General features: G+C 38.0%; 1 protein-coding gene and 1 non-coding gene across 5 annotated transcripts in view; both read right to left on the minus strand.

Moving 5' to 3' along the window:
• Positions 1-321: 321 nt before the first annotated feature.
• Positions 322-12,492, minus strand: part of KLHL15 (kelch like family member 15) — a 43,669-nt gene continuing 31,498 nt past the window's right edge. For all 4 annotated transcript variants that reach the window (XM_045582327.1, XM_045582329.1, XM_045582328.1 and 1 more), the window contains one exon: positions 322-5,149. In XM_045582327.1, the coding sequence (XP_045438283.1) occupies positions 4,040-5,149 (1,110 nt within the window). In that variant the 3' untranslated portion in view covers positions 322-4,039. The remainder of the gene's footprint in view (positions 5,150-12,492) is intronic.
• Positions 11,567-11,673, minus strand: LOC118720297. The gene has a single exon (XR_004988392.1). It is a non-coding gene; the product is annotated as a U6 spliceosomal RNA (small nuclear RNA).

A 12,492-nucleotide genomic window follows, 5' to 3' on the forward strand; every position in this document is an offset into this window, starting at 1 on the left:
TGGATAGCATAAACATGTTTGAATAGATTATATTCACGGCTTGGGAAAAATTACCTGACAAAAATGTAAAGGCTTTCAAAACAGGTATAAAAGGCAAACCTTAAATTATTCTAAGATTTTTTTAAATCTGTCCTAGGATTGACTGTTGGCCCAAAATGTACCTAAAGGTCAAAATATTTTTCTAATAGACAAAGTATGCCCAGGAGGTACAGGGCATATACTACAAGTTAGGTAGAAAATAACCTCTCCAACCACCTCACAGGAACATTCCTTCAGAAAGCAAACTCCTAATCCTTACTGGTATACTGATGAACAAAAATGTTTAACGCAGTTGTTCCCAAAGATGTAAAAAAAAAAAAATCCAAGAATATCAGGGGGAACAAACCAAGCTGATGGCATTCTCTTTAGTGTTACTCTGTAATATTGAAGTTACACTGATATACTGAAAGGATATCATGAGTTTACTTACTCCGTTCTATGTCTATTGAGTATTTGACTTTATAAACTCTCAACAAACTAATTTCCCAGGACTTTTGTTTTTAAGATAAATCTCTTTATAGAAGATATTTATTCCCAAACCAACTCTAATCTAATCGAACAAATGTATGATCCCTAAAAATGTTCAGAGTACAAAAAAAAATCAAAAAATGTATAATAGGCAAACAAAAAAAATGGCACTAGCAGTTTTACTGCTATATAGCCCTCAATTATATCTAATTTCACTATTATCTATGTTGTGTTTCACTTCAATCTAAAACTTTAAATTATGTATTCTCAAAAGAGCTAGCCTTTTTTGAGAGATAGCTTATAAACTGAAATAACAATTTATATTATAAACTGAAATGTTATGACCTACAACCACATATACATATATAAAAATAGTCCCACTGAACGTTTGACATGTTTAGATTATGCAGCTCAAATAATTTGTTATAAAATATTTTAAAGCTTAGTTTCTTGTAATTAAGACAAAACTCTCCATTTTTACTTCTCCCCATACAAATGTGTGTCCTTTACTATGACTCGAGCAGGCTTCCCAGAATGAGGTGTCCAAAGGTGCTGCTTTAGAAAAGATAAGTGAAGGGCTCAGTCAAATTTCACAAATTATAGTAACACTCACACAGAGCAGAGTAATGAGGACACAGAGAAAGCTGTCTCAAAAGCTAATAATTCTATTAATTAAGCTTTGCTTTAAAATAAAATAAAAAACAGTAGTATTTTTTTCCAATACAAAACCTTCAATGAGACAATCTTGAGTTTTATGAAAAGGTTGTAGTGCAAGAATTTTCTTTAAGCAGATTAAAGTCAAAACTTAGGTCAAAAACATGAAAGAGAACAAACATTTCTAATTAAGATGCAACTAATGAAGACCAGCTAGTTTTATAAAGTATGGCATTTAAAATGTAAAGTGAAAAATAACACACAAAGATCACAACAGTTGCACTGAATAGTTTCAAATCTCTTACTGAATTTTTTAAGAACTATCTTGAACACATATAATGTATACAAACAAAACTGGTTCCAAATGAAGCACTCAAAAAATAAACTTGAAAAAAAAACTATGAAAATTTTCCATAGTTTAGTATAACAAAAATAAATCTCTTTCAGCAATTAAACAATAACTTGAAAAGGGAATGTAAGTTATCATGGATTTAAAAGAACCTAAATTAGCTCTACATATAAACAGAAGAATTTTCTCATACATTCATAAAGAACCCAAGCAATAGCAACTATTCTTAAAGCTTAAAACTGATTACAGCTAACATCAGGTCAGACATGACTTAAGTGTGAAGCTGAACCCAAAGTTACTTCAAGTTACGATTTCACAAAATTTCCAAAACATGAGCTTTGACCTTGGCCTTCTGACTTTAGAATGGAAAACCAAGAACTTCAACTGTTTGCCCAGATCTCACCTTAACTAGGGCTATGAAGTCATATCTAAGCAATTAAAGAGAACCACTGGAGTGTAAAAGCCTGATGAAGGGTACCCTGTCTCGGTCTTTTCCAGCAAAAGACAACAATGAGGAAATTAATGAAGACATTATTGTTATTTCCTATAAAGCAAGCAGCAAACATACAAAACACTAAACAAGCTATTATATTAGAAAAATAACTAAATGACTTAGCTAATCCTAGCTTTCAAAAGTAAAATGAGTAGAAATGATTTTTAAATGAAAATGGTATCGAGTTTCATTTTTTAAAACAGTGATAAAAAGCAAATGAATCATCTAATAAAAATTTAAGTCTCATATACGAAAGAATACTAATTTGACTTCTAAAACCAATGCCAATGTTTTTCTTTTTCAAAAACTACTTGTGTACCTGATTGTTTCTTAAACCCAAACACCTCCAATTTTGGAGTATTAAAAAAATAGTTGTCTCATTTAACTGCAAAACAAAAGTCTTCACATTTCCATGACTTCACTCTTCTATCTCATGTTCAGTGGTGGCAGCAGCAAAAAAAAAAAAAAAAGTGAAACTAGACAATTTATACAACAGCCATACAGAAGGCATTGCAATATTGCACCAATATCCTAAGATCTGGCAAGTTTCGCCAGTGTAGATCTAATCTGTATCAGCTATAGACTCTACTCGGGGAAAAAATGGCATCAATATGAATGAACCATTCCCTGGTTGTTATTCTTAACTTTTTCAACCATTTATTTTTCCTTCGAGTTGAAAGGTGCGGCTAATCCTAAAACACTTACTATAAATGCTTTTAAACAGTTATTCTCCATCCATTCTCTTTGAGGTTACTGTCCTTCATGCTAGTAGCTTTCAGAAAAAACAAACAAAAAAGCTGAGGGCTTATATCCCAGTGCCGCTAAATTTTTTGTACTAAATAAACAAATAGATATGACCAGTTAGATTATAATTCTATTCCTTACCTCTAAGTCAAAACTGAGCTCAACTTTTCCACAAGTTGCTACTTTCCATTCAATAACAGATGCAGTAGCCTCACTGAATATAAAGAATGGAAGTTGCACTTACTTTTAGGGGGCCTTTATTTAGAAGTCTGGTATTACCTAAATTCTCTTTAAAAGTGCTTGCACGCTGCAGGGCCAGGGCTTGTCATATATCATTCCAATTCTCACTAAAAACAGGGCAACGTTAAACAGACTGCAAAGAAAAACATGTTCAAAAAGAAGACATATATCGATAAGGAACACTAACGTTTACTTTTGAAAATATAAAATGTTAGTTTTCAGAAACCCATACATGTTTCAGGAATATGAGGAGTTCAAATATTACTGAATCAGTATGGACTGAAGATAGACTACTTTGACACCAAATGAGGACTTCAGTTATTTTAACTTCCTAAAAATGTTAATACATGAAAAGACATTACATCTAAAATTCAACAAGTATGGCAAACCGTGTGTGTGCAAGTGCACTAGCTTAAAAATATAGAATACTAACCACGCATAAAAGAGGATGTGCCTTATATATTCATAAGATGTATGCACGTATGGGTACGCTTTCACTAACACAATGCAGATAAGAGAAGGCAGCTTAGAAATAGTGTTTTGAATATAAAAAGTTAACTTTGTAGAAAATTTATATTTTTGCATTTTCAGCAAAAAGCCATGCAAAAAAAGGGCAAGGGTTTTAAACTTAAACAATAAAACCAAAAGGTCTAACGGACAGAAATAAATGTTCAAAAAGATTTCAGATCAAGGTAGGAACAGAAATTACAAGTGACACTTATCAGGTCTTCTCTTAGAAGATGCATGACTCCTACAGTGACATCTGAGAGAAATGTTTAAAGCATAAAATCAGCTTCCCAGATAAGTGTATCATTCTAGTAAATTGACTCAGGAAGTAGTTTCAAGAGCTAGTGCTTAGAACTAACTTATTGCATGAGTTTGAGGCCACTAAAAAAGAAAACAACGGATGCTAGCACAGAATGAAAAATTTGTATGCTATTAGACCAATGGCTTTGATAGTAAAACTGGTGAGGTTTTTCTCATATGTTTTCAATTAACTACTCTGTCACAAACCAATTTTTTTGTTTGGCTTTGAAGTGAGAAAGATGTCATTAGTTGCAACGTCTGACCTCGTCCAATATATATTCTGGAAAATGCAGGTTGCACACTTGTAAACCATCCAGCTTGCAGGGCATCCGTGGGTACTCATCTTCCTTCCACTTGTTTTCATCTGGATCAAAAGTGAGAATGGAATCGCTGTAATGACCATTGTAGCAAAGGCCTCCAAGAACCATTATTTGTTTGTCCAGCACAGTCACACCATGGCCACTTCTACCGATTGGCATGGAGGCTAAGATGGTCCATTGGTCAGTCTCTGGGTTGTACACTTCTGTGGAAGGGCAGCCCTGAGATTCAAAAGAGGCCCTCAAGATCACACAGACACCACCGAAGACATAAAGCTTGCCGTTGTAAGAGATCATCTTGTGAAAGCATCTCGCGTAATTCATCTTGCTCTTATTCTCCCAGCAGTTGGTAACAACTTGGGTTCTTCTGGTTCTTTGTTCTATGGTCCCTTCTTTACTGGGGTCAAAAACGCACACTTGCTTGGAGGTGGACGATGAGGTGATTCCACCAGTGATATACAACTTGTTATTGAGCACTGTCCCTTCGTGTCCGTATTTGTTAACTGGATAAGGATCCACGAATTCCCATTTATCATTGATGATATCGTATCTCTCAGTTGAATAGAAAGTCTCGTCTCTGGTCCTGCCTGCTACGGCGTAAATAAACTTCCCAATAACACCAACTGCAAATTCTGAACGTGGTACAGACATATCTGCCATCCGGAGCCACGAGTTGTGTCTGGGGTCATACCTGAACACTTTGGAAGAAGCATGGAATTCACCATCTGGGCCCAGTTCTTCCCCGCCCAACAAGAACACAAAGTTATTGATAATAGCAAGGCAGTCAGGGCGCAGGGGTACTTGGGGGCCCTCTAGTTCCCACCAGACTCTTGGTTTCTTTAAGAGGAGTATTTTACTGTTAACCATGCTATGTCCGATCATTCCTCGGAATACTGTAGTTTGGGGTTTGGCAGAGCGGATGCGGCTCGATTTCATGTCCAACAAAGGCTGATGGTGAATGTTCTGAAAGTAATTCAATGCTTGTTCAACTTCATAGCGCAGCTGTCGAGAGTATCTGTAAAATTCTGATGTCTTAACCTAAGAAAAAAGTAATAAAATTTAACCAAAACAACATCAATGGCACATATCAAAACCCACTAAGATGGTTAGTATATGATTTTAGGCTATTTTACTGAAATTGCTTTTCCTGTTAAGATCACAAACTTTTTTTAAAGCTTTTATCATTTGTTTTTTGCAATCTATAATTGTAATAACCTATGCACATTTCCAAACTTTTAAAAGTAAAAAAGTTACTTTCCAGGCACAACCTAAATTCCTCTAAAATGTATTAATCATCTTTATATGTCAGGCCCTGGGCTACAAGTGGTGGCTACAAGGACAGATAGAGGTGTCACAGAAGAGAAAAGTAAGACCATAGTTTTCTTAAATACAAGGAACAATATAAGAACAACCATGACTGAAAATTTTGGGGAATTAAATTAGTGAGTTAGTAAAAACACACAATTCTCAGTAGGTTTTTCACATAAAGACTTGGTGTCATCAGCTATTATAGATAAGAATTCAGTTAAGCTGAAACCGGTTTGGCTCAGTGGTAGAGCATTGGTCTGCGGACTGAAAGGTCCCAGGTTCGATTCCAGTCAGGGGCATGTACATTGGTTGCGGGCACATCCCCGGTACGGGGTGTGCAAGAGGCAGCTGGTCGGTGTTTCTCTCATTGACGTTTCTAGCTCTCTATCTCTCTCCCTTCCTCTCTGTAAAAAAATCAATAAAAATATATTTTAAAAAAAATAATTCAGTTATAAAAAAGAATTCAGTTGATAAGAAAAGGTCAATTTTTTTAAGTTAAAACTACCTAATTAAGCCGGGACCGGTTTGGCTCAATGGATAGAGCGTCGGCTTGGGGACTGAAGGGACCCGGGTTCGATTCCGGTCAAGGGCATGTGCCTTGGTTGCGGGCATATCCCCAGTAGGGGGTGTGCAAGAGGCAGCTGATCGATGACTCTCTCTCATCGATGTTTCTAACTCTCTGTCTCTCTCCCTTCCTCTCTGTACAAAATCAATAAAATATATTAAAAAAAAAAAAAAAAAAAAAAAAAACCTACCTAATTAAGATGATTACTAAGATCTTATAAAGCACACTTTTTAAGTATTGTGATAATGCTACAGGTAGATTTAAAAATATAAATATAGCCGAGACCGGTTTGGCTCAATGGATAGAGTGTTGGCTTGGGGACTGAAAGGTCCCGGGTTCGATTCCAGTCAAGGGCATGTACCTTGGTTGCGGGCACATCCCCAGTAGGGGGTGTGCAAGAGGCAGCTGGTCGATGACTCTCTCTCTCATCGATGTTTCTAGCTCTCTATCTCTCTCCCTTCCTCTCTGTACAAAATCAATAAAATATATTAAAAAAATAATAAAAAAAAAAATATATATATATATGAGTAAGCCCGGCTGGTATGGCTCAATGTTTAAGCATTTACCTCTAAATTAAGAGGTCACCAGTCCAGGGCATATGCCCAGGTTGCAGGCTTGATCCCCAGTAGGGGCCATGCATCAGGCAGCCAATCGATAATGTTTCTATCTCTCTATCCCTTTCCCTTCCTCTCTAGAAATCAATAATGGGGGGGAAAAAATTTAAAGGATAAGGTGTGGTCTGTTTCAACAGAGAATTTAGAAAAATATTTGGAGAAATGAAAACATACACATTTACCAATAAGTAAATGAGGCAATTGACAGGCATGAAGCTGTATAGCACATCAGTGAGTGCTATAGAACTTTAGATATAAAAGATTATCAAACTAGCCTTAAACACCCAAGGGGTACTTTATGAAAGTAGTAAGAAGTTGAAGACAATCAGAAAAAGCCTATATATTTATATAAAATGAGTCTTGCCTTTTTTCTCCAACTTGTAAGAGGAAGTTTATTTAGAAAGTTACAGAGGTAGTAAAAGTGATCTACAGAAGAAATGGGCTAAGAAAACAAGTTATTAAAAAAAAAAAAAAAAAAAGAGGAAAAGACAAAGGCAAAAGTAATGCACCTAGAGGATCAAAATGGGGAAGGGAAAGGCAAGGGTGCTCCAGAGAGGGAGAGCACTAAGAGTCTTGTATTTTAACAATGGATCTCCTGTCCTAACTGGTTTGGCTCAGTGGATAGAGCGTCGGCCTGCAGACTGAAGACTGAAGGGTCCCAGGGTCGATTCCAATCAAGGGCATGTACCTTGGTTGCGGTCACATCCCCAGTTGGGGGTGTGCAGGAGGCAGCTGGTCAATGTTTCTAACTCTCTATCCCTCTTCCTTCCTCTCTATAAGAAATCAATAAAATATATTTTTAAAAAACCACCTTAAACTTGTTTTTTAAAAAAAATGGATCTCCTAAAATCATCAAAAGATTTGATTAGCCAAAACCAGTTTGGCTCAGTGGATAGAGTGTCGGCCTGCAGACAGACTGGAAGGTCTCAGGTTCGATTCTGGTCAAGGGCACATACATTGGTTGTGGGCACATCCTCAGTGGGAGGTGTGCAAGAGGCAGCTGATCGATGTTTCTCTCTCATCAATGTTTCTAGCTCTCTATCTCTCTTCCTTCCTTTCTGTAAAAAAAAATAAAATATATTATTAAAAAAAGATCTGATTAGTAAAAAATGAATATTTCTTTTCATTTCTTCTATGAATTGCCTAATAGTGTAGTGTGCCTCACTCATTTTCTCATCATTTTCTTACTGATTTATAAGAGCTAAAAGGCAATAATACCCTGGAAATCAACAAGAAACAAACCTCCAATTAAATATTTAAGAGCCTACTGTGCACAGCCAGTGGTCTGAGAACTACACAGGTTTTGAAGTATAAGAATCTTGTCCGGCATAGTAATTAAGTACCATGTCAAACAGCCCAGTATGATGATTAAGACTCTGACTTAGGCCCTAGCCGGTGGTTAAAGGGTTGTCCCAAGTACTGAAGAGTCAGGAGTTTGATTCCAGTCAAGGGCATGCACCTCAGATGCAGGCTTGATCCCTGGCCCCGGTTAGGGCACATGCAGGAGGCAACCAATCGATCTCTCTCCCGCATCGATGTTTCTATCGCTCCCGCTTCCTTCCATTCTCTCTAAAAACCAGTAGGGAAAAAATACATATCCTCAGGTGAGGTTAACAACAACAACAAAACCTGATTTAGGAAATATCTGACTTTGGCACTCACAAGCTGTGCAATCTTGGGCAATTCAACATTCTTAAGCCCATTTCTTCATGTGAATTACTGGATAACAATAGTACCTACACCTCATAACCCTAAGAAAGGAGATAAGCAAGATAATATAAGTGAAAAGAACTTAGTATGGTGTCTGTCATAAGGGTACTGTACAAAAAAAAAATAATAGCAGTTACTAGCTTTATTTTACTGACCAGGGTACATCTGTTGAAGTGTCACTCAGCTTAAGTCAATGCATCAGATGATGTGCTTCCCGTCTGTGTAAAAATTCAATCTTTTAGAAAGTAGAGGAGAAATGAGAGAAACTGTTACTTTGATCTAATCCTCACCAGTAATACATGATTAGTAATATACCAGTAGAAGGAAGCTTTGGAGAAAGCAGCCAGCAGCCGTGTTGTTTGGAGAACAAGAAAGGAAGGGGAAGGATGCACATATTGGATAGGCAGATTTCAAATTTTTCAAAGAAAAATTAGGATAGATTCCAAGATCAGAAACTGTAAAGGCTCTCAAAAGCTTGGAGGTTCTCAAAAGCATGAATGTTGACTGCATAAGGGGAAGAAAATAGTAAAGTATCTAAAAAATCTAATGTGCTGCACAGAGCTTTCTGGAATTCAGATGTTAAAAAACTACTTACGAGATCCAAGATGGCTGCGCCCAGGTGAACACCTAGCCGCAGCCGCACACAACAATTTCAATAAAATACAACTAAAATATAAAACGGACATTGCCCAGAACTACAGGAAGGTTGACTGACTGGAAATTCTACAGCGAGAAGCAAGGAGAAAACCAGAAGGAGGCGCGGAGGAGCTGGAAAAGCCAAGGTACGGAGACGCGGAGACGCGGCGCGCAGAGAGGACAGAGCCGGAGAGGAGGGAGGCCGAGTGCCTGGCGGGCGTTCCCTAGCGGAAAGGAGATAAAACTCCGACTGTGCTGGGCCCCCGACTGCTCTGATCCCCAGTTTTAAGCCAGACCCCGGGGACTCAGGCTCAGCCATAGGGAGCCGGGCTGTAAGGCAGAACCCCGGGGAGCAGTGAAAGGAGGTCCCGGCGGCGGCGCGCACACTGCGCACAGAGAAAGGACGGTCGGCTGTGCCGCGGGATTGCCCTGACGGGAAGGAGACTGGGGTTCCAGACTGCTCTGAACGCCACCTCCAACTCCACTTCCAACTGAACTGAACCCCAGTTCCGGGCTCATTGGGGGAGAGCATAGACTGTTTGGCAGCAGGCGAAAATCGAGGGCACCTTTCTCTCAGAGGCGCCGGCAGCAGCGAGCACTGAAGGACCCGCATAGGGCGGGGCTGACAGAAGCCAAGGCTGTAGGCTCCACCCTGAAACCCCGCCCCATCTGTAACTGCGAAATGCGACAACAAAATAGATCACAAACAAAAGAAATGGAGGACAAAAAGCGTCTGGATATAGAGTTCAAATCTACGCTTACAAGGTTTTTCAAGAATTTCCTAGAAAAGATGGATAAGGCCTATGAGGATATGAAAAGAGATCAACTAGAATTAATAAGGAGTCAACAAGAAATGATAAGGGATCAACAAGAAATAAAGAATACATTGTCTGAAATAAAAAATATTTTACAGAGTCCTAAAAACAGAAGGGAAGATCGCAAGAATCAAGTCAAAGATTTGGAACATAAAGAGCCAGAAGACACTCCTCCACAGAAGCTAGAAGGCAAGAGAATCCAGAAAATTGAAGATAATGTAAGAAACCTCTGGGACAACTTCAAGCGAACCAACATCAGAATTATGGGGGTCCCAGAAGATGAGAGAGAGCAAGATATCGAAAACATACTGAAAGAAATAGTGATAGAAAACTTCCCCCATCTGGTGAAAGAATTAGACTTACAAGTCCAGGAAGCACACAGAACTCCAAACAAAAGGAATCCAAAGAGGACCACACCGAGACACATCATTATTAAAATTCCAAGAGCAAAAGACAAAGAGAGAATATTAAAAGAAGCAAGAGCAAAGAAGGTAGTAACCTATAAAGGAGCACCTATACGATTGTCAGCTGACTTCTCAACAGAAACCATGCAGGCCAGAAGGGAATGGCAAGAAATATTCAAGGTGATGAATAGCGAGAACCTACAGCCAAAAATAATCTACCCAGCAAAGCTATCACTCAGAATCGAAGGCCAGATAAAGAGCTTCACTAATAAAAAAAAGCTAATGGAGTTCATCACTGCCAAACCAGAATTATATGAATTGCTGAAGGGGGTTCTTTCAGAAGAGAAGGTAAACAAAGATAAAAATTATGAACAACAAATACGTAACTATCAACAAGTGAATCTAAAAACCAAGGAAATTAAAAAAAAAATCTGATGAACAATATTAACTGTTTAATATAATAGAATCAGAGGTATGGAAGGGGAGTGAACTGACGATTCTTGGGGAAAAGGGGAGAGTGGGGCGTGGGAAGAGACTGAACATAAACTGTGCACCTATGGATGAGGACAATGGGGAGAGGGGAAAGGGCAGAGGGTGGGGTGGGAACCTGGTGGAGGAGAGCAATGGTGGGGGGGGGGGGGAAAGGAACATTTGTAATAATATGAACAATAAAAACTTATTAAAAAAAAAAAAAAAAAGAAAAAAAAAAGAAGAAAAAAAAAAAAAACTACTTACAACAGATGGTAAACACACACACACACACACACACACACACACACACACACAGGCACATAAAATAAGTATTAGTGGAATGGAATTTTAAGAAAATTGTAAACAAGGCTAAAGCCTCTGAATGAATTGTGACTGTATAAAGTGCCAGATACTGAATAAATGGTAGTTTAGAGGTTAAAGTAAAAAGTAGAGGGAAAGGTGAAGTCTCCTCTGGATGAGGTGGTTAATATAATATTAACAAAGACAAACAGCCTTACTCCTATTTTATTTCCATTCTCAGCTAAGAATGTTTTATTCTTTCCAATCTGAAGATCAAATACAATGACTAAGAAGAAACTTAAATCCAAGATGGCTGAGAAAAAAAAAGAAAACCAGCTAGATATTCTCACTGAGTTCAAGTCATTTGATCTCACAAATCACATCCTGGGATCCTGAGAGGCTTCACAGATAAGGCTGCTTAATTGCTTTCTGTAATCTGTGTGGAATCGTGAAGAATGGGAGAGGACTAGAAGCCAGACAGATTTCTCAACTACGGACTGGTTAGCTTGAGGCTGATCCTGGATTGTTTAAAAAATAAATAAAAACAGCACTTGCAAATAAACTACTACACAATAGAAGCCTCACTAAAAAATGCGAAACTGACCATTTCTGGTTTAATTTGTTTCTTTTTAAAAAATATGGAATGCTTCACTAATTGGCATGCCATCCTTGTACAGGGTCCATGCTAATCTTCTCTGTATCGTTCTAATTTTAGTATATGTGCTGCTGAAGTGAGCACTCTGGTTTAATTTTTGACTATGTAACAGCACTGATAGAGGATGAGAGAATCTATGACTTCAGCAAAGCAATCATAAAGAAATTAGAAACACAGAAGACCCAAGAACCACCTGAAACTGCAGCAATAATTGTGTTAATGCATTTGGGGGGTAGGGTGAAGTGGTGACAAGTCCACAGCTTTTATCAGATACTCCAGGGATCCACCAACTCGAAATGCAAACATTTACCTGACTCTATACTCAACATGAACTAACAATGTGTGACATGATAGGATTAAGAGGTAATAAAATCATGAAGCATACAGGGAGCAACCAATCAATGATTCTCTCTCATCATTGACACTTCTATCCCTTTTTCCCTCTCCCTTCCTCTCTCTGGAGTCAATAAAAAACATTTAAGAGAAATAATAAAATAATAGACAATCCCATGTTCTGCATTTGGGTGAAACCACAATTAAAAGTGTTCAGTTCCATCACTACTACATTTTAGACATTGGCAAAAAAGACCATGGCTGAAGAAGATGGCAACTGCTTTTACAACCAGTAAGTAAAGTTAGGAGGAAGATGTTTGGCCAGTACAAAAAAAAAAAAAAAAAAAAAAAGCTTTGTACTTAGAACTGTCAAGATAATAAATGTTCATTGCATTATTATCTCTAAGAGCACAAAAACTAGAAACAACTCAAATATATATCAGTAAGACCTTGGTTGACCAGGCTGGTGTGGCTCAGTGGTTGAGCACTGACCTATGAGCCAGGAGGTCACAGTCAGGGTACATGCCCAGCAAAGGGCATGCAGGAGGCAGCCGATCAATGATTCTCTCT

Source organism: Pipistrellus kuhlii, unplaced genomic scaffold, assembly GCF_014108245.1.
Source record: "Pipistrellus kuhlii isolate mPipKuh1 unplaced genomic scaffold, mPipKuh1.p scaffold_m20_p_16, whole genome shotgun sequence".
Classification (NCBI taxonomy): Eukaryota; Metazoa; Chordata; class Mammalia; order Chiroptera; family Vespertilionidae; genus Pipistrellus; species Pipistrellus kuhlii.